The sequence below is a fragment of the Chelmon rostratus genome, chromosome 18 (genome assembly GCF_017976325.1).
Source record: "Chelmon rostratus isolate fCheRos1 chromosome 18, fCheRos1.pri, whole genome shotgun sequence".
Taxonomy (NCBI): domain Eukaryota; kingdom Metazoa; phylum Chordata; class Actinopteri; order Chaetodontiformes; family Chaetodontidae; genus Chelmon; species Chelmon rostratus.
The window spans coordinates 6,643,308-6,663,231 of NC_055675.1; the positions used below are offsets into that span (position 1 = coordinate 6,643,308).

General features: G+C 43.9%; 1 protein-coding gene across 1 annotated transcript in view; it reads right to left on the reverse strand.

Moving 5' to 3' along the window:
• LOC121621573 (neurexin-3b-like) overlaps positions 1-19,924 on the reverse strand; it is a 200,720-nt gene that overhangs the window by 145,360 nt on the left and 35,436 nt on the right. The window contains exons 4-11 of the mRNA XM_041958047.1: positions 18,487-18,690; positions 16,720-16,746; positions 14,946-15,065; positions 14,447-14,559; positions 13,804-14,072; positions 13,273-13,463; positions 12,319-12,492; positions 9,145-9,264 (exon numbers count right to left, since the gene is read on the reverse strand). Of these exons, the coding sequence (XP_041813981.1) occupies positions 9,145-9,264; positions 12,319-12,492; positions 13,273-13,463; positions 13,804-14,072; positions 14,447-14,559; positions 14,946-15,065; positions 16,720-16,746; positions 18,487-18,690 (1,218 nt within the window). The remainder of the gene's footprint in view (positions 1-9,144; positions 9,265-12,318; positions 12,493-13,272; positions 13,464-13,803; positions 14,073-14,446; positions 14,560-14,945; positions 15,066-16,719; positions 16,747-18,486; positions 18,691-19,924) is intronic.

Genomic DNA, 19,924 nt, shown 5'->3' on the forward strand with positions numbered 1-19,924 from the left:
GAAACACAATATGCAACAGTGCCATCAAGAAGTTATTGCACTGAGTGTTTTGCTTGAAAGTCAGCTAATATTTAAAAAAAAAAGTGAAGTATAACATTTAATTAGAGTTGTATGCAAAGTTTCTGGAAAGGATCTATTCATGGTCAATAGTTAACTTCAATACTAGAGATTAGAGCTGTCATTTAGCACAGTGTAACATCCTGCCAATGCTAAGACACGTCTCCATCTGTGATCCACAGTCAATACAGATCAAGCTATCTAGACTGTAAATGATATGTTGCACCTGTCTGCACCCCAGACAGCAGTAAAATGATCAAACGTGTTTCTCTGATGGCTCCTATAGAGGCAGGCAGGAAATCTGTAGGCAGTGGCTGTAAACTCTGAGAGCAAGTTAGTACAATCTACCGTGAAAGTCTGTGAGCACCATCTGTTGGGGGCTAAGTGATGAACTAGGAAACTGCTGACACAATAATTGCAGGCATCTAGCAATGAGGCTGAGAAAAAGGAATAAAAAAAAAGAGTGAGAAGCAAAGTGGTAGAAAGATGGACAGAGAGAAAGAGAGGCAGAAACTTGAGAGGTTGGTAATTATCACAAGGTGAAGGTGATTAGGCACTGAGAATGTGGTCTTTCTCTATGCTAAACACTGTACTAAAACAGTGTCTGGTCGGACGTCAGTATCACAACGTGCGTCATTCCCAGCTTGTGTGTGTCTGTGCGCGTGTCCGAGCTACCAAAATGGAAAAAAAAACACCCGCAGTGAAGTGAAAATTATGCAATGACTGTACAGACGTGTCAAAATAATTTGTTTACCTTGCAACAAAGAGCTCAGACTTTCTCGGGCTGCTTTATCTTATTTTAGCTGGGAGGGCCAAGAGAAAGCATACAAAAGAACTCCCAACTACAGCCTGCAGGACGGTGGACTCAACTGTCCAATCCCCTCATGTCCCTCTTCATTTACAACAAAAGGACACTTTGTAAGCATTCACAAACACTGCTCTCTGCAGGAACGACTGTACAACCATGAAAACATTCAAATGAATGTTATCAGAATTGCATCCACTGGGTCCAACAAAATTATAGAAGATTCAGTGAAAGTAGAATATTTTCATGCCATTCATGTGTGTGGGGACAAAGCAGGAAGTTAGCCAGAATTTCTTAGTTTCCACGCACTGAAAGCCCAGGAAACTTTTTCATTGTGGGACATTTACATTGGGACAGACTGGGAGTGGTCTTGGGACATGGTATCCGGTTGTATGAACACGCCATCGGGTCTAACAATGTATTTAAATGGTAAACGGCAAATGCGACCATATTTCACAAAGATTTAGCGGTGTTTGTCTACGCACTTCAAAGACTTCTCAAGAGCTTGAAAGCTCCGAAACAACCACAAAATGGACCTTGTAACAAGATTATTTGGTCAACGACAACTTCCAAGGTCAAGAATGAACATTCAGTCTAGAGTAATCTCCATGTTATCCTCCATATAAACACATAACCAATCAGACTGGTTGTTGTCCAGCCACATGGGAGAGAAAGATACGATGTTTGGATTACAGTTCAGACATACTCATTTAGCCGACTGTGTAATAAATGTACATGTTTCAGAGATATTTCACATGTATGAAAGCTGGACTAACACTCTTTGTTATTTCAGGGTCACAGAACAACAGGGGTTGGGCAGACAATGGTCAGGTGGGTGGGGCCACATGTCCAACTTTCCCCACGAGTTGAACTCACGGGAAGGCGTTTTAGTGTACTGAGTGAGAGTGGGCGGTCTGTTCTCCGTGGAAATAAAAATGTCAGAAGTAATTGCCTTTAAAATGCCTTCACCTGATGAAAACCATCAGTTTCATGTGATGGCCGGACGTCTTGGCGTGCTCCTCACAGGAGCACACTCCCTGTATGAGTGCCCTTCAAACACAACACAGGTTCCTCAGCTGAGAGCCTGTTAATGGTTCAAATTAATGGCTGTAAGCTATCAAGTAGTGCAATTTCATCTTCTTCTTTTTTGCTCAAAGGGCCGAAACACTTCGTCTCACAACCTTCAGAAGACTGACCTCACTATGGCAACGGGTGTGAGTGAATGGCATGACTGCCCTGTGGGTAAACCTATACCTTCTAATTGTGAGACCAGATGCAGGCAATTACCTGAAAAGCGACAGTGTGACCCATGTAAAAGCCTGCTTGTAAGGTAGGGTAGTTAAAAGGTGTCTGCCAGTAGACATCAGACACACAGCACTGCCTCTTATCAAGTCTATCTAGGCCTGGAACTTGTTGAAGTGCAATCAGAGGCACAGTTAGATCAACTTCTGATGTGAGATGAACACAAACAGGAGCAGCTAGATACAGCACTCCTTGTTCTCATGAAGTATCCTCCTATAAGTGCCGTACACTTATTCTTTGTAGTCTGCTTTGAGTGGTTTAGCTCCCGACTGGTGATGACTACCTATCAGCCTCACTGCTGAGAGAAAAGAGAGAGAGCAACGAGAACAATGAAACCAACGCACCTTCCTCTTTCACTCATGCACATCTAAATTGGTGTTGTGAAGCCACACAGTGGGAATAACAAATTACTTGCATTTGTGTGGTCCTTCAAAACCGAAAAATAGATTTAAACACAATGTGTATTTGTCTTCACGCTCTGATAGCATGAAGCTGCAGGAGAAAGGGTTAAAAGAGAAGATAATCTCATCTTTGCTGAAATACTAGAGCAGAAAAAACCAAACAAAAAAACAGTGACAGGTATAAGACAGATGATAAAAGAGACACGTACGAAAGAAAGGACGCAGAAAAAAAAAACAAAAACATGCATGTAAACTGCATTCACTCATGACACGTCCCTACCCAAAGCCTCAAGTTCAGGCGAGGCGTTGGAGGTATTGATTGGGTGATTTGTATGTGTTGCCGGCGCTCCTGAAATGTGTCTAGGAACATGTGTTGATGGATGTGTCTGTGGCTCTCAGCCTGCGAGGGCCAGGGTGGGTGCTGGGAAAGCTCTGACAGCCTCAAGGTTAGCCGCCTGGCACCAAAACAGATGGATGCCCCTCATCGTAACTGTCTGTAATGTGCTCAACTCAATCATTCCCTCGCTCTCCCGTGCCGTACAACATCTCTCCCGTTCCCTCACTGAGGCAGTTTGTAGAAAGTCTGAGAGGAGGTGTATCCACAGACAGCATTGAAGTCATGATTTTATTTATCGCACCGGAACTTCAGCATCTTCTCCTGGGTGCTGCAACTATGATGTAAGGCTGCTACCTATTATGTTTTTGGTCTGTGTTAAAGAAAGAAACATTTTTTGCAACTGAGATGAGATGAGCCGATCAGTGTCTAATTAACACACTGCGTCTCGTTTCACTCCATTCAAACATCAAATGTAAAGTGGCAGTTGTGTTTAGTGGCTGGAGTTCATACTGGCAATGGTGTTAATGCTAAGCTAGGCTAAAAACATCCAGACTCAATTGATGTACTTAATGCACATACATGAGATTGATGCTTATCATCAGCTCGACTATGTTCACCAGCTAGCCGCCAACTTCTGTCTGTCTATCACTTGGTACTGGGGAGGAAGTGTGTGTAGGTGTAGGTAGTCGAGATATCAGTTCTTTTCTGCTGAAAATAGCTGCCTGCTGCAGCTGAAAATAAAGTTAATGGTAACCCATGACAGTGCCGTGGAGCCATGTCATTAAGAGTGGGCTGCTACCCTGTGCAAGGACAAACATGCATGCAGCAAGCTGTTCGACTCTGGTTTCAAGCTATTCTGCTGACTGGCAGTTGATGGCGACAATGCACCGAGAAACGTAGCAACGAAGGCAGTGAAGAAGAACAGTGCTGGCAAGTAAACGTGGATGTAAACACTGCACGGTTAAAACATTAAACAAACGGGTTTTCTGATCAAGGAAATGCATTCGAGATGTTTGCTACGCCTGAAGGACAGACACAACGAGCATTGGTGAGCACTAACTCTTGTTGGTTTACTAGTAAATTCCGCAGGGCACCTTTAATGAGGCCAGAGTTGCGGGCCAGAAAACCGAAACAATGAGCTGAAGCAGTGGAAAGGCTCAGTAGAGCTGAGGGAAACTGCAGAGTCAGGTGACAAGACGAGTGACACCTTTCACATCACATTCGGTCATTTGTTTCATAGTTTCCATAAAAATATTGAACAGCGCAGCTTTAAGTCAACTACCAAGAAATAAGCCTGCAATAAGACTAATGACTCGGAAATACAGCATTATATTAACATCTGAAAATATAAATAAATGATCCAAAGATATGGAAAACCGCTCATCTCTTCAATACACCCATTTATTGACACTCAGGAGGAGTAACATCTCCAACTCTTCCCTCTCCATCTTTTTACCCACTTTACATTCTCTTTCTTCTGGCCCTGGGGCATTTAGGCTCCACAGCACAGCATATATCCAATTATACCACGGCTCTGAGCACGGCTGTGACACATCGATTGACACAAGCGACATCCAGTCTTATCACAGTGACATGATGCAGTGCTGGGCAAGCATCATTAGCCTGATCAGCCAATAGCGGGGCAGCTTGTTAGACCCCCCCAAGGGCTGGACATGCAGCTGTGGTTCTAATACAGATATCATAAGACAAGGAAGTGCAGTGATAAAGTGATGGAGGGAGGAAGAGAGATTAAAAGCCTTGGAGGGACAGCTTTATGTTTGTGTATGTATGTGTTTCGGGCAGTTCCACCGGGTTGATGTCGGGCATTTCCGCTTTTCCTCCAGCCAGAGCTACACAGCTTTCCTCAAAGCGGCAAACCTCCATCATCCAAAACATTCCTCTGTGACAATACTGCGGGCAGCTGTCAAGTCTTTAAGTGGCTGCTTAAGCCAGCAGATCATGTGATGCCTCAGTCGTATGGGCACTTCGAACATAATCGCCTCAACTGTTACAACAAAGAGAGCGAGATCATTTCAAAGTGTGCTTTTGGGATAGGTTGTGCCCTGAGGACCAACCATTCTCTGTGGAACACTTCTGGCCCATTTCTGATCTACCTGCGGTATTTATAGGCAAATGCTCTCATATTTCTATGCTCCACTTCTAAGCCCCGTTTAGCCAAAATGTACTTTCGCGTACCAGATGAAAACTTTCCACAAGGTTTTGAAAGAAGAAAACCAAGAAGGGAAGCGTTTCGTGTTTATTTCCCCCTGTTTACTTCTCTCCTCTCCGGATTAATCTTGTTATTGATTGCCGTCACTGGCTGAAGAAGTTGTCCATGTTTCATGATCTAATGTTGCCACCAGCACATCTGTGCCCAGCTGAAGCCATGCCAAGCTCCATGGTTCCTGGGGTGTGCTTTACAGCCAACTAACCCCTGCTCAACACCTGTTGGCCAGTCCCAGCCAGCTCCAGCTACTTAATCCCATTTACAGAGACAGCAGGTTAAATTATTCAATGCTCCAATGAACACTCCTTCAGTATTCATGAGGAGGGCTACAGATACCAGCAGCGTGCGCACGCATTTGTGCGCGTCTCTTCTCTTTGTTTATTCTAAAACCTCTACTCATCATTGACGTCATGTCAAAGTGAATGGCTCCATTGTGTGACTGTGTTTTTTTTTCCCATCCAGGTTCTAATTCTGTGGAGTAGACATATCAGGCAATAGAGGGAAAACGCTGTTATTATTGTTCCTTTTCTACACAGCAGAACATTGTGGACCAAAGAAAACACAGCTTGTTCCTCAACCCCCACCTCCTTTTTCATTTTCTTTTCCCCCCTCGCTCCTCTCTTCCCGACGAGTGGAAGAGAAATGACTGTGAGGCAAATGCCATTATTATTTTCTTTTAAATAGTGAAGGAAGCAAAGGCTGCTGTGTTTGTCATTTATGTAAGCAGTTAGCCAGATATGGTTACAGCCCTCTGAGCATGCCTTGAAAAGTAAATTAAGGACATTGGGTTGAGCAGAGGGTTGCTTGGGATCAATGCACTGACAGAGATATTCATCACTAAATCTATCCGAGCAATTACTGATGTAAGCATCAAACTGACAAACAGTTTTCTGTTGCCGTCTTCAGTTTCCCTCTCCTTCTCCATTCTTGCTTTCTGTTTGTTTACCGTGTTCCTGACTGTGGAACAATGCAGCGACCTTTGCAGAGATAATTCTATTACGTAAGTTGAGTAATTGCTCTGGATGTGGAAGAGGAGTGTCCGCTGCTCCTCTTGCTTGGCCCACAGCTCCCATGTCCTTGGATTTAAATGAAACTCTGCAGTATTCATACAACCTGACAGGGAGAGTTCCGCTTAGAAAACAGAGAGGAGAGGAGGAGGAGGAGGAAGAGGAGAGAGAGGAGAGAAAAAGGGGGATGGATGTGAGACGACAGGGAGATGGAGATGAGCATGACAAAAGCAGTGAGCCAGAACCAAGCAGGATGAAAATGCTATAAAAAGAGTCCACCCCTCTACCCCCTACCCCCCCTTTTTTTAAGCAGCACTAGGCACGGCATGTACCTCCAGATTGTCCAAGAGGCTCTGAAAATGGCCTGTATGGTGCAAAGAGCCCTGCAAAGGGGTACACAACAATAAATGGAAGGAGCGTGGATAGTTCCTGCCTGCTGAGGTGTTTTCCTCTTCCTCTGTGCCACCTAGAGCCCTGTTTGCTACAATGGAGAAGTGCAGACAGGGCACGGAGGCTCGACGCTAACAATCGGCACAGATGAAACAGCGAGAGGCTTTACTGGCAGAAATGTTCACTTTACTTTGTTCGAGTTTCTTCATTTGGACAATGGGTAGAGATGGAGTCAGAGAAGCAGACAATTACTGATATTTGCTGCCAGCTATCAGAGAGGGAGAGACCAAGAGAAACAGAGGGAGAAGCTCCACTCCCACATTGTTAATTAAAAACTCTCTCTCAGCGCTGTGCTCACTGAATAAAAGGCGGTCGCACAGTCGAGCAGAACACGCACGCGAGCACAAGGCAAAGACTGTGTTCGCCGTTTTTATTTCTATCAAGCTACTCCAATCAAACAATAACGTTTGGCAATATGATTGCGTTTTACTGCATTTGATTTTGCATTGTGTAGGAGATCGCACAATATTCTCTCTATGATCCATAACTATAGAAATTGGATGGGCTGTGGGTTTGTAGGGGGGGTACAAGAGGCAAAGCAGTAGAGGAAAATAACAGGAAAGCTGATTTCATGCTCGGGGGATTGCATCTCATTTTCTCCCAGCGCGGAGGTCCAGTGAGCGGTCCTGCTTGTGGTTTTACTGCCACCTGGTGGTTTGTGACTGCACTGCTGCTGAGCATGTGAAACCTCACAGGGACACAGTCTGCTGTCGGAGTCAACATCAGAAGAATGGGTCAATCCTAGAGAAGCGAACTAGACCTCGGATCTTGGACAGACAGTGTCATGCACACTTGTTTGTGCGCTTTCTGCAATATGAACTCCGGCGGAGTGTTCCCAAACCTAACTGCATGTTTGCTTGACTTCACCTCTTCATCCTTTTCTTTTGTCTTTATTGCTTATTTTCTTACTTCTAGCACAGGAAATCAAAGTAAATTGCTTAAAAGTACCAAGAGAAAGAAGAAAATCAACTACAAAATTCCCATTTAGGGCAATACCGCCCAGTTAAGAATGCTATTATACGCTTGGACAGTCCAGTCAATATTACTGAACATCTATCTCCACAACCAGCAACTGGAGAACTAAGACTTGAACCTGCAATGTCATGAGATGTAAAATAAGTTATTATCCAAGCTCTTGTGTTTCGAGAAAAAATATGTCTGTGGTGATAGGAAATCAATGAAAGCTCCGTCCAAGTCATCCCAGGCTGCACCGGGGGTGAATTAATGAGGGCCTCTCATCACTAATTAACACATAAACACACAGCTCCCATCATCAAGTCAGAACTGGAGGTGATTACTCGCCTGCACACATGATCTTTTGCAAAGGGAGGAGAAAGAGGAGGGTGCGAAGGGAAAGGAAAAAAAGACAAAAGAAAGAAAGATAGAGGAAGAAGGATCTGAGAGATATGAAGTTATGCACAGCGGCCGGGTCTAACATCAGAAAAGTCTGGATTATTAGGGGATGCCAGCACTCACGGAGAGCAGCTCTCCTAACAGCCTCCATCACCTCATTAGTCTGGGCCAGCAGCAGTATGCCCCCACTATTAACTGCTAAATGAAAGACCGCCAACCGTGATTACTGAAGGGAAGTCCCCTGTCGTCATGGGGATAAGAGATCCCTCCACACACGCACACACACACATAAACTCACACTGCAACTTGCATGATAGCTATTTGAAGGGCGTTTATGAAAAAGGCGATTGAGGCAAAAGTGGATATTTTACACATCATCAGTCACAGCCGTTCACCCCGAAGCCCAAAACGTGAGAGCTCGGGACATCAAGCAAACCTGTTACGACAAATTGCCTGCATTGCAGCAGAAAAACACCCTCAACAATTGCCGGCATTCTCTCAGTTGCTCCATTTAAAGATCACATGAAGCTTTCAGCTCCACTTCCATGCTGCAAAATGTGACAAAGGCTTAATAAGCACATGAGTAAAAAGAGCCTCAGAGTCCTTGAGTCAAGGATGCACCACTCACTGATGCAGAGAGGATGGCATGGCTCCATAGGTGCATCCAATTTAGGTGTATGAAAATGCTACATATGCTACATATTATGGCGTGTTTTTACGCACTTTTATGCACATGGAATATAATGTGGAGATTTTGTACAGCTGCATGTGCCTGACTGAATGCATGTGTTTAAGGTGCCTCCTGAAATTTAATATTGCACTTCTATACATTTAAACAGACAAAATTTGTTCAGTATCAGCTGATATAGCCTGACTTTTACTTCCTAATATGGCTTAAGATGAAAAAAATCCCATAATGCAACTCTTGTAGCATCCTCCCTGACTGGTAAATACCCATGTCCTTCAATCCCTACGCCCACAGTTTGTAACACAGGCTTTCTGTTAAAAAGAAGTCTCCAAGTTGAAGCGATGTTACCCCAGAGATGTGCCTTCAGCAACTTTCTCCGTTCGGAGCCACAAGACACATGCTGTTCAGAACTCCCTGTGACTAATACATTGACTTTGACATGTAGAAATCAGCAAAGTTCTCCTTCAATGCACATGAAAGGCAAGCGCAGGTAAGCCTTAAGCCCAGCAGTACTTACGGTCGTTGCAGTGAGTCCCCGTGTAAGACGTCATAGAGCAGTCACAAGTGAAGTTCTCCCACTGCTGGATGCACACACCCATGTTGGCGCAGGAGTCCTCCTGGCAGGTTGTGCTTGGGCCTGAGAAAAGGCGAGAGGGAGAGGGAGAAAGAGAGGGATGCCACAGGAGAGCAGAGTCAAGCAACAACAAGAGCTACTGCTGAGCCTTAACAATGCAGGACTCATGCAGAAGAAATGCACGCTAGAGAGAGATACAGCATGTGGGCCTGGAAGAAAGAACAAGGAGCAAACAGTGCCACCACAGGAAGCCTGACCTGGAGAGCAACGCACTTAAAAACAGTCTGGGGAATCCCGTTTCATGCTGGGTAAAAGCGGCAATCGCAGCGGCAAGCCGGAGCAGACGCGCCAGGTTTTCACAGGATCAACAGCACGCTACTCAAGCAGAGGGAGCGTCAGCATTTACTTTGTCTAATTACTGTGAAAGCTGCCGTACAGGATGCTTGTTAAGTTCTAATCTGCATTGAAGACATCCTGAAAAACAGCAGAGGAATTGGACCCCAGCTGGGCTGATGTGATGGCACTGTCAACTCCCCTTAATTTCCTTCTTTTGGAGAGTGTGTGCCGGTGGACATGCATGCAGTTTTTCGAATCATTCCAACAAGTAATTTGAAAAAAAAGTTTTATCAGAGTAAAACTTAGAACGCTGCATTCCCTCTGTGAACAAGCAAGACGAGACAGAAATAAACGACCTTTTAACAAACTCCATTAAGAACACCCATTTACAGAAAAAAATGGCATTTAAGTAGTCCTGGCAATTTTCTTCCCAAACATCTCTTTCACTGTGAGAATACGCTGTGTACACTAGACACACTCGACAGACAGAATTCATGAAGAGCAGAGGAGAAAAGAAACATAAAGAGCACTTGAGAACATGTAGTGCATATCCTCGTGTATGCACTTCAGTCAGACGGGAGTGGAGGAGGGTATTCAAAGTCAAACTGGATGTGTGTTTGCTATTCCTCTACACCACACATAGCTCTTACCTTTGAATACTTTTACTTAGAGGGAATGCAGATAAGGACAAGTGCACAGCATAGATAACGAGATAAACAATTCCCCGTCGGAGTCTAGACAGGCACGGGGGGAAACCTTGACAGAAACCCTTCTGATTACCACGTAGGAAACAAACAAAAGTAAATAAAGTAAAATTAAATAAACAGTCCAGATAAATGGCAGACAAATGCAAGTAAACAGAGTTTAAGAGCAATTGTCAAGTGCAAGACAAAGTGAAGAGAAGAAGGACATCTGAAGTGGAACAGAGCAAGTTTGCCAGCTGAAAGTGCATTTACTGTGTAATGTACGGCAAAGGTAGTCAACCAGGCATCCTGTGCACATACATGAATTTCAATAATGTATCCTCATCTCATGTTTACATGCACACGTCGGTGCACGTTTGGCAGTGTGAGCAGTGGAGGATTTTGCCGTGTTTGAGTGCAGCGGGAGGCCGCTCGCTCTCTGAAAAACAGCCTCACCTGGGTAAATGTGGCAAACATGAAAAAATGAGACCGACAGAGAAAGAGGCCTGATGCGCTGTTTGGATGTGCGGTGACAGCCTTATAAGGCTGTCTCCGCCAGCCTGTAATGTGCCACGACTGGCTTTTTTTTACACAAGAAACACAGGACTCCCACAAATTGTCTGTCTCTGCATTTACACCGCCTCCATGACCGCCACATATCGATACTGTATGAGCATCGCTTATCTGACCTGATCTGTTTGCTCTCTATAATTATACTGTGCGCTCAATTCTTTGCACCTGTATCTTACACCTAGCCTGGTGGTCTGCAGGGAAGAAAACATGCACTTATATGTCTGTTATATTCAGTTAAATGTGCTTGAATCTAAGGTATGTACGGCTAATTCATACTGCAGCAGTACTGTAGTATGAAAATGCAGTTACCACGCAACAATCAGAATTTTTGGTTGATTAATCAGCTGTTTTGTTTGCTAGTAGTTGCTGTCTCGCTTTTTTTCTCCATATCTATTTGTCTTTTCAGAGAGCAAGGCACCTCTGCTGCACAAGGGGGGACATTATTGCCATGGTGACACCCACGATGCATTGCACACAGCAGACTTTCAGGCGTGCAGGCCTCCGAGAGGCTGAGTTTAACCCTCTACCTTGCAGGTCAGCTTTGGTGAAACCAACTTTGTTAGCGCAGAAAGAAAATAACAAACAGAACAGAGCAGAGCGGAAAACAAGAGTAAAGGTTAGTGAGGGACCAGCATTGTTAGCGTTCGTAGAACTTGTACAAGTTTGTCACTTTGGCAGAGTGCAACATCGGGGAGCGCTGTTGATTTGCTAGTGAAGGCTGAGCTCCTGGATAAAGATCCTACATAGTGGTACTTTTTTTTGTAGAAAATGAGATTTTTAAGTATGTGTTGGCCAAATGTTCTGCTCATTAAAAGCTACTGCGTAGTACTTTGAATGCATCTTAATCTTCTGCTGCCCTCTAGAGGCTTGCACCATACACAGCATATGCATTTGAACAGAGTAATATCTTACATTGGAAAAAGTAATAATTTATTAAGCACCAAGTAGGTCCAAATAGTTTTTGCATGACAGTTTGTTAGAGGATCTAATATGGAAACAGCCTTAAGTAAAATCTGACTAAACTAACAGCAATAGATGGCTGTACAAATACCACATCAGCAGCAGCTCATTTGTATTCTGTAATAGTAAAAAGCTAGTTTGCCTTAAGATGGAAAGATTTAGGGGCTGGAGAAGGGAAAAGGCAGGCAGCTGAGTGTTTGTGTGCATGTAGCAACTTCTTTAAACATCATCTCGCAAAATAATCTACAATTTAAAAGAACACCTAAACATTTTGGCTTGTTTTAGCTTCATAATCTGGGCAAACAGGATGCTTCTTAATTTCTTATTCGGGTTTTAGTACTTCCAGCTATCTTAAAATATATCCATGCAACATAAAAAGTTAAGCAGCAATTATTAGAGAAACTGAAAGGCTAATTATTTTCCTATGATGTGACAAATGCCTGGCGAAGAAAAAGAAAATAAGTAGGATTAACAATGCCGGCGAGTGGCTTTAAGGGCCTTCTAATTAGACTAATAAATCTCAGAAGGCAGGTCATGATTCTTGTACGCCACAGGCCATCTGTACCTTCACAGCCACGCTCAATCTGCCCGCTGCGGAAAAGGGCGTCGTTGATGAGGTCTGGCAGGCGGCCGTTGAGGTCAACTGAGGCCAAGCATCCCTGGAAGCCCTCCCGAGAAACCACCAGCTTAGGGAGGTTCTGGTACATGTTGGGCCCCAGACCTCCGATAAAAAGGTCACCTGAAGGCAGACGCAGAGGGAGAGGAAGATAGGTGCGTTCAATTGTAGTGAATTAAGTAAGAAATAAAACTGCAAAACATCCGAATTCTTTTCAAAATGCTGCTAATTTTCAAGCAAACCTCTGTTTAGTTCTAACCTCGTTCTTGTGTTAGAAAAAAACAAACATTTCACTGGGATGCCACAGAGTCTTTAATATAACTGACACATGTTTTTTTCTCAGGCCGGAGAACTGTTCTTGTAGAATTCATCTTGAGTGTCTTCACACACTGCTGAAATCAACAAACCTTTACAACCATAGTGGTGTGTTTCAGACAGCCACTGGACAAGCTCTAGTCCAAAACTTCGAGTTTCTAGTCGTGCATACGTCACCTTCCTTTCACCAAATTTGATGCCATTTTACATTTTAAATAGAGTTTAAACAGTTTTTGCAGTACTTTATAGTAATTTTTACAAGTTGATTTTAAAGGAATAATTCAACATTTAGGGAAATATGCTTATTCACTGTCTTGCTGAGAGGTAGACGAGATCGATACCACTGTCATGTCTGTACGGTTACTATGAAGCTAATGACAGCAGGCGGCGAGCTTAGCTCAGCACAAAGTCTTTTCTGACTTTGTCCAGTCAGAGGTATCAGATTTATGTCTCCGGTCTGACTGCAGCCCCACTCATGTGTGGGTATATTGCTGCGGATGTGGAGATGCTGTTGGGGCTGCGTGATATTCTTTGACCGTTATGATGAATATAATCATTTTAATGTTTCAGAGAGCGAGGATGGGGTACCTTTGAGGTCGAGGTTCTTGGCTCCGTTGACATTCTGGGTGACTGACTTCGTGTCTACCTTGAGCGTGTGCGTGTTGGAAGCGTCTCGCGTGATGACCACGTTATGCCACTGGTTATCGTTCAGTGGGTTGTCACTGTTCCCCTTCAACAGGCTTGGCCCGTTGCCCAGATCAAACACATAGTGGATAAACCTGCAGAGAAGAAGCACAGCCTATCAACACATCAGGCTTTGTTGGTGTATTTGTGTGTGTGTCTCTTTTTATCTTTCCAGGCTGATTAACCTTAATGGAAAAACTCCCACAATCAGCTCACACTGCTCGCTGCTGACACTAATGGGAGTTAAACTGATAAAGAAAACAATCTTCGCTGCGACACAATGATGTTTATGCTTTCACAAGCTTACAAAAGGTGCAACAGAGATTTGGGATCGATAGTTTAGTCAGCAGTGTTAAATTTGGGTTTGTTAGGACAAACCCATGTCGGCGCAGCTATTTTAAATGTAATCATCGTCTCTGGGCCGAAGCCACTCACCCTTTGACCAGCTCTACAGCGATGAAGTCGTTCCCGTCTCCGCTGTTGAAGATGATGAAACCGTCCGGCGAGGTGGTTTTGAACTGAAAGAAGAGGTGCATCGTGGTATACGCCTGCAGAGTGGCCAAGCCCAGGTAGCTGCCCTTGGTCTTGAAGGTCACGGGGTCGGCAATGATGAAGCGCATGCCAAAGCGGGCGTTCAGCTCACAGAAGTCGATGTCCCCGTTCTTGCACATGTCGATGTACTGCATACCATTGAATTTAAGGCTCTGGGGGGAGGGCAGTCGTTGAGAGAAGCTGCCTTTAATAATAGACTGTGGAGCACACTTTGACTTATCTAATCCAAATTGCCATGGTAACGAAATGCACAAAGGTGCCAAACTACAACACTGTGTTTTGCATAGTCTTACCCAATCAAAGGAAATAATCATAATAAACATATTCTAAGGCACAGGGGACTATCCTGATAATAGCTTTCATTTAAAAAAATACAGAAATACAAAGACAGCCGTGGCTGAATAAGCTGAACTGTTCTTTGGCTAAGATGATAAATAAGGATGATTAAAAACCTCCTCCTGAGGACCTGAGTTTATCAGTGATAGGCGTTTGTTGAAAAGGATGCATCTGAATGCAGCGCACTTACCTGAAGATGCCCGATGAAGGAGGAGGGCGCCGACGAGACAAAGCGCCTCTCGGTCAAGATGCCCGTCTCCACGTTGTTGAACTCCAGACGGGTGTGGTCGCCCGCCATCTGACCTGAGGGGGAGGAGGGAAGAAAGGAGAGGAAGCCGAGGGGTGAAGGGACGGATGGAGGAGGAGGGACACTGCAACCTAAACTCTGATGCAGCAACAGCCCACTTTCACTTTGTGTCATGCAGATATAATAACTCAGTCAAGTCAAAGTAAAACATGTTCACAGACCAGTTAATATATATATACTACATCACTTAGTAGTTCCTCAGAAAAATACATCAGTGTTTGTATCTCCCTCATGAAATGAGGCAGAATATACTTTTAAATAGAGACATTAGACCTGTCTTCAACCACCCCCCCAAAAAAAAGAAAACAAAGAGAAAAATTAAATGATCATGCAAATCACGGGTATCGTAAAATAGCGAGGGAGCGGCTCACGAGACTAATACCTTCAGCCATGTCGTCATCCACAGTGAGCTTGAAGTTTTTACCGCGGCGGACCACTCGCACAGAGTGCCAGTCATTGTCGTTGAGCTTTTCGCCGGCATAAAGAACCTCAGGGCCCTTGCCTGAAGAGGAGGGTTAGTTAGTGAAGGGACGGGGGAAGCACAAGCGCAAAACAAATCCTTTGTTTTTCAGGGAAAGACTTTTCAGTTTTGAATGAATCCTCTTTTTTTTTTGTGCTGTTGATGAAACATTTTCTCAGATTTAAAATGAGAATTTTATCATCTGGTGATAGTAGTCTTACCTTCCAAACAAAAAATTGGTTTTGTATATGACAACAGAGGAAAACAGTGCAATAAATCACAACTGACTGTATCATAAAACATTTGCTGTGACTCATATAAAGACCCGAAAGCTGGTACTATAACTGTTTCTGCCTCCCTCTCTTATATTCTTTTTGTTTGGAGCTACACCTTAAACACCCTGTTTTCACAAACTGTGTTGTACTTTGATTGCAGCTTTCATTAGAATAGGCCTGTAGATACTGTGTAAAAACTTCTTCTACGCGACCACTAGAGGGCAATGCAGCCCCACTGAGTTCATCTACAGGCCAGAGCTGCTCAGACAATCTGCTGAATAATACTGCACACCGGTTTTACATCCAAATGAGCAGCATTCTTGAGCAAGTCCGACTGATTTGCAGAGCAGATTTAGGATTTTAATTTGGTGACTAATCTTCTGTTATCCACTGCTGACTTCTCAAGTTTGCTTTCACCTGAGCAAGAACTCAACATTTTCACTCCTTTAGATCTCTGGGATGTGACTGATTAATCTAACCAGGCCTAACCAAATGTAAGAAAATCTATGCTTTCCATAATAAAATGAAAATGTACTGCACCACTGTTATGAACACTGGTGATCAGTAAGGTAATATATGATGTATGAATGATTCATTAAAGAGCAAACTTAACTTGATTAACTAACATTTACTGAAAATAGAATTTAAATTACTGGTTTGAAAGATAACAATTTTAAGAAAATTACTGGTTTTGCAAAAGCAAATAAAAAAAAAAAAAAATTTCCTAGAATTTGAATTTGCAGCACATGTATGTGTGTCTGCATGTGCACTGGATTTTTGCTTAATGACAATAATCAAGCTGATCAATAATGAACAGGAGTCTATAATCTGCTTCTTCTGAACACACACACACACTCCTCTCACACACATACCTGAACCCCCTTTTAAGTCTTTGTTCTCTGTTTCTCTCTCTCTTAATCTCTTCCTCTCGCTACAAGGCTGCGAGCGCCTTTGAAAATAATGAAAAATAAGAGCCCCTTTCATGAGTAAGAGCATGTCGGCTAACACCATCTATATATCACATTATGGGCCTATATACTGCAGTACGTGTTAAAGCGAGGAAGGCACGAAAGCAAAGCAAGTGAGACACGCAGCACTATATTACAGTGTAATTGGGAAAACAATGTAGCCCATCGAGTCTGAAAGTGCAAATGTTCAGTGAGTAGCTATAGGCGTGCAGGGAAAGATTAAGAACTAGTTGCCTGACTTAATTTGAAAAAGGGGCCATTTAAAATATATAGAGTGCATTAAGTCAGATTTGCATAACTTTGATCTCTGGCTATTCCTTATTTCCCTCTTATCTGAAAAATCCTCTTATCAGTCCTCCACATTCACACATCTCTGCCCTTACATCTAGCACACAGGCTATAATCAAACATTGATTGAGGGAAGAAGGCTGCAGAAGAAGAATGTTGACTTACTGGTGTTACAGTTTATCCTGACACAGTCTAGATGGGGAGGGGAGAATAAGTGACAGATGAAATCGCATCCTTCAAGGTTACAGCTGCAGACATCCAAGAGCAAGAAAAGCCACCTTCCGGGGACGGTCACATGACCCCGGCGGCCATTTTAGCCTGGTTAGCTACTGATGGTCGATATCACACTATGCTGTCCAATACTACGCTGATGGTGGAAATCCAATTTAATCCCAGTCCGGTTCTTTAATTACTTTCAATGATGCAGCCAATAATATTGTACCAATAGAGGTCAATATTACTGTACTGATTAAACTGTGTTGATTTCTTTGGTTTAAATTGAAACTTTCACATCATTACAGGAATGCTAAAAGCATCATAAGAGAATTAGTTAGCTGTCATGGGGTTCAGCTACATACTGAGTTGTTCATTTTCAAAATGGTCGCTTGCAATTCAATGGCCACATCGATTTTGCAACCCAGCAACTACAGCCAAAATATTTCACTAGTAGCCCACTACGAACTGTAAAATCAATCAGTTGTATATACAATTTGTCATTCAAACTGAGGCTTTATACGCCTCTTACTGAAACCTCCGTCTCAGGGAGAGTATTAGACCTGTGTTTGGCAGGTGCAGGTTGAAATCCATGTGACCAGGCTGGTCATGTGCCGTCAACCGCAACAGAAAAGTGGGAACAAACAGCCTCGAGCCACGCAGCACCAACACCGTACAGAGGCCTCCAGATTCCCTCTCAGAGGGGCCTGTGTGACTTACTGAAAATAGCTCGATGCATTTCATGGATTTTGTTAGAATTTGAAACTCACTTCAATTTTAAAGGTAAACTTGAATGCTTGGAGAAAGACCACGTTGCGCATTAAAAACATGAAATATGGACTACGGATGTTCCATGTTTTTAGCAGCTGTGGTAACTGCATTCTGTAATAAATGAGTTAGATTCGGGTATTTTGTATGCGTGCATGTGTTTCATGTCGAGAGCATCTATTCTAGGCTCGCTGGTGTAAAGGCCTGCACTCCACTTAAATGTAGCACTCATGCCACCATCTGCAGGCGCGCTGGGTGCTGTGGCATCGGGCTGTTTGCCAGACGGGCCGCAGGCTCGGGGGCCTTTGAAGGGGTGAGTGCCATCTTTGAACAAGGCATGGGAGATGCCAGCTAGACCAAGGGTTACTAATGGACAGAGAGAAAACATGGACCTGCTATCATGAGAAAAAACAAAAAATAAAATAAAAAGACCACAGGAACAGACCCACATGATAAGAATGCATACTATCAGCGCAGTGCTTAAATGTACAAATGCTTACCTGCACTTCTGAACAGATAATAGAATAATGTTGCTATCTGAATTGATGCATGTCTGAGGACAGTGCAATCTATTAAAGTCATTCAAAAAGCCATTGGAAGAATCTATTTGTACACAACAATGAGCATGACTAAAATGATCTGTGATGTGTTCAAAAGATGTGCTGCAGAGCATGGATAACTTTGTTAAGTGTTAGATTGATGGATATAAAAATCTACAAAGACATCTAAGCATCAAGGCAGAAAGACTTACAGTTCAGGCAAGTCAAAAACAATTCATGCAACTACAAAGACAAACTGCAAAAACTGGTTTAGTATGTGTTAGGTCTGATGTCAAGTCTGGACCAGAAAGAAAATGTACAAAAGAAGAGAGGAAAAAAAAAAGCACAAAAACAGTAAGGCCTCCTCTTGAGCTCGAGGGAGGGAAGCCAACAGGGGCGGTTTATACGATACCTAAGTTGACCGTCAGTTTGACTCTCCCGCTGTCCAGCTCGAGCCTCAGCGTGTCCGCCGACTCGCGGGACGTGGCGGCCATGAGCAGGCCGAACGCCCGCTGGGACATGAAGCGGAGGGAGACGTCCTCGGCCTCTGTGTGCATGACAGTTGGGATCACGACTTTCATGTACATGCTGCCGTCGTACGACAGGATCGATGCCTCTGCAAAGGAGAAGAAGAGGCGAAAATATCCAGGTGTTAGCTGCAATTTCATTTAACGCACACTCAGCTTTCAAGTACGTGGCGCCAACGTGTGGGGAAGGAGAGGCTGTGTCTACTTATGTGTGTGCGTGATTAAAAAAACACAGATACCATCATTACGGGACAAAGTGCGGCAATATATTGCACATGCTTCATCTCCCTCTGACAGCTTTGTTTATGCCACAGAAGCTTCCGATAAGACAAAAGCGGGCGCGTGCTGTGAAAGCAAATGCACGCGCATACATACGCCGGGTAAAGGAAAGTGAACAGCTGTACTCGTCACCCTTCGAGTGACAGGCGAGTCTGGGAGCTCGGGCTGAGGCGCACACGCGCTGCTCAGTGTGCAGAAAATTAAATCATCATGCTACTTCCTCCTCTCCCTGGCAACTCCCCTCTATAGACGTCGGTTGGTGCCTATAATCGTGAAATCATTTATTTTTTTTTGGTTACAGCGGGATATGTGCAACCACACCTGTCATACAAAAATGGCGTCTTGTTAAACAGGGACAGTAAGAACAAATACACCGTGGTGGCTCGAAGGCTGCTGGGCCGGACGATTCTGCTCCCTTTTTTTAGTTTGCAAAGGAGCAGAAAGCCGGAGTGAGTGCGGCGAAGAAAGAGGGAGACTGTCAGCAGACTAGAAGCCTCTTGGGGGAGCGAGAGACAGATTAAAAAGGGTATCCGACCATGACATACCTGTTTTGACACCTCAGCTTTTTAAAAGAAAAAATAGCCCTGTGGCCTCAGAAATGCACCACCATTTGGCTGCGTCTAGGGAAACGCTGAGGCTGTAGGTGAGAGGTTTTTGGAGCATCGCACGAGAGAGGGGTTGTACCTGTAAATGATGCAATGTCGCATGTCGCGTCCCGTGTGCTGCAGATTTTCTACGTGAGAATAAAGTGTCATTTTCAAGATGATTTTTGTCGGAAGAGAAACAGTAAAGCAAGATCGGGACGATTGGATCTTGCTTCATTTGAATCTCTAAATTCATGTGATGCGTTGCAAAACTCATACATGAGCAGTGTGAGATCGCTGAGCCATTCGCCAAGCGGTGCACTGCTGTAAAAATCCCACATTTGTCCGTGTTGCTTTTAGGGCTGTTGTAAAATCCATTCTATGAACAAGCTGTCGACTGTGTGGGTACAGTAGCCTGGAGGGTAATGAAACCTTGGCTCCCCATTGTTCTACTCAATTT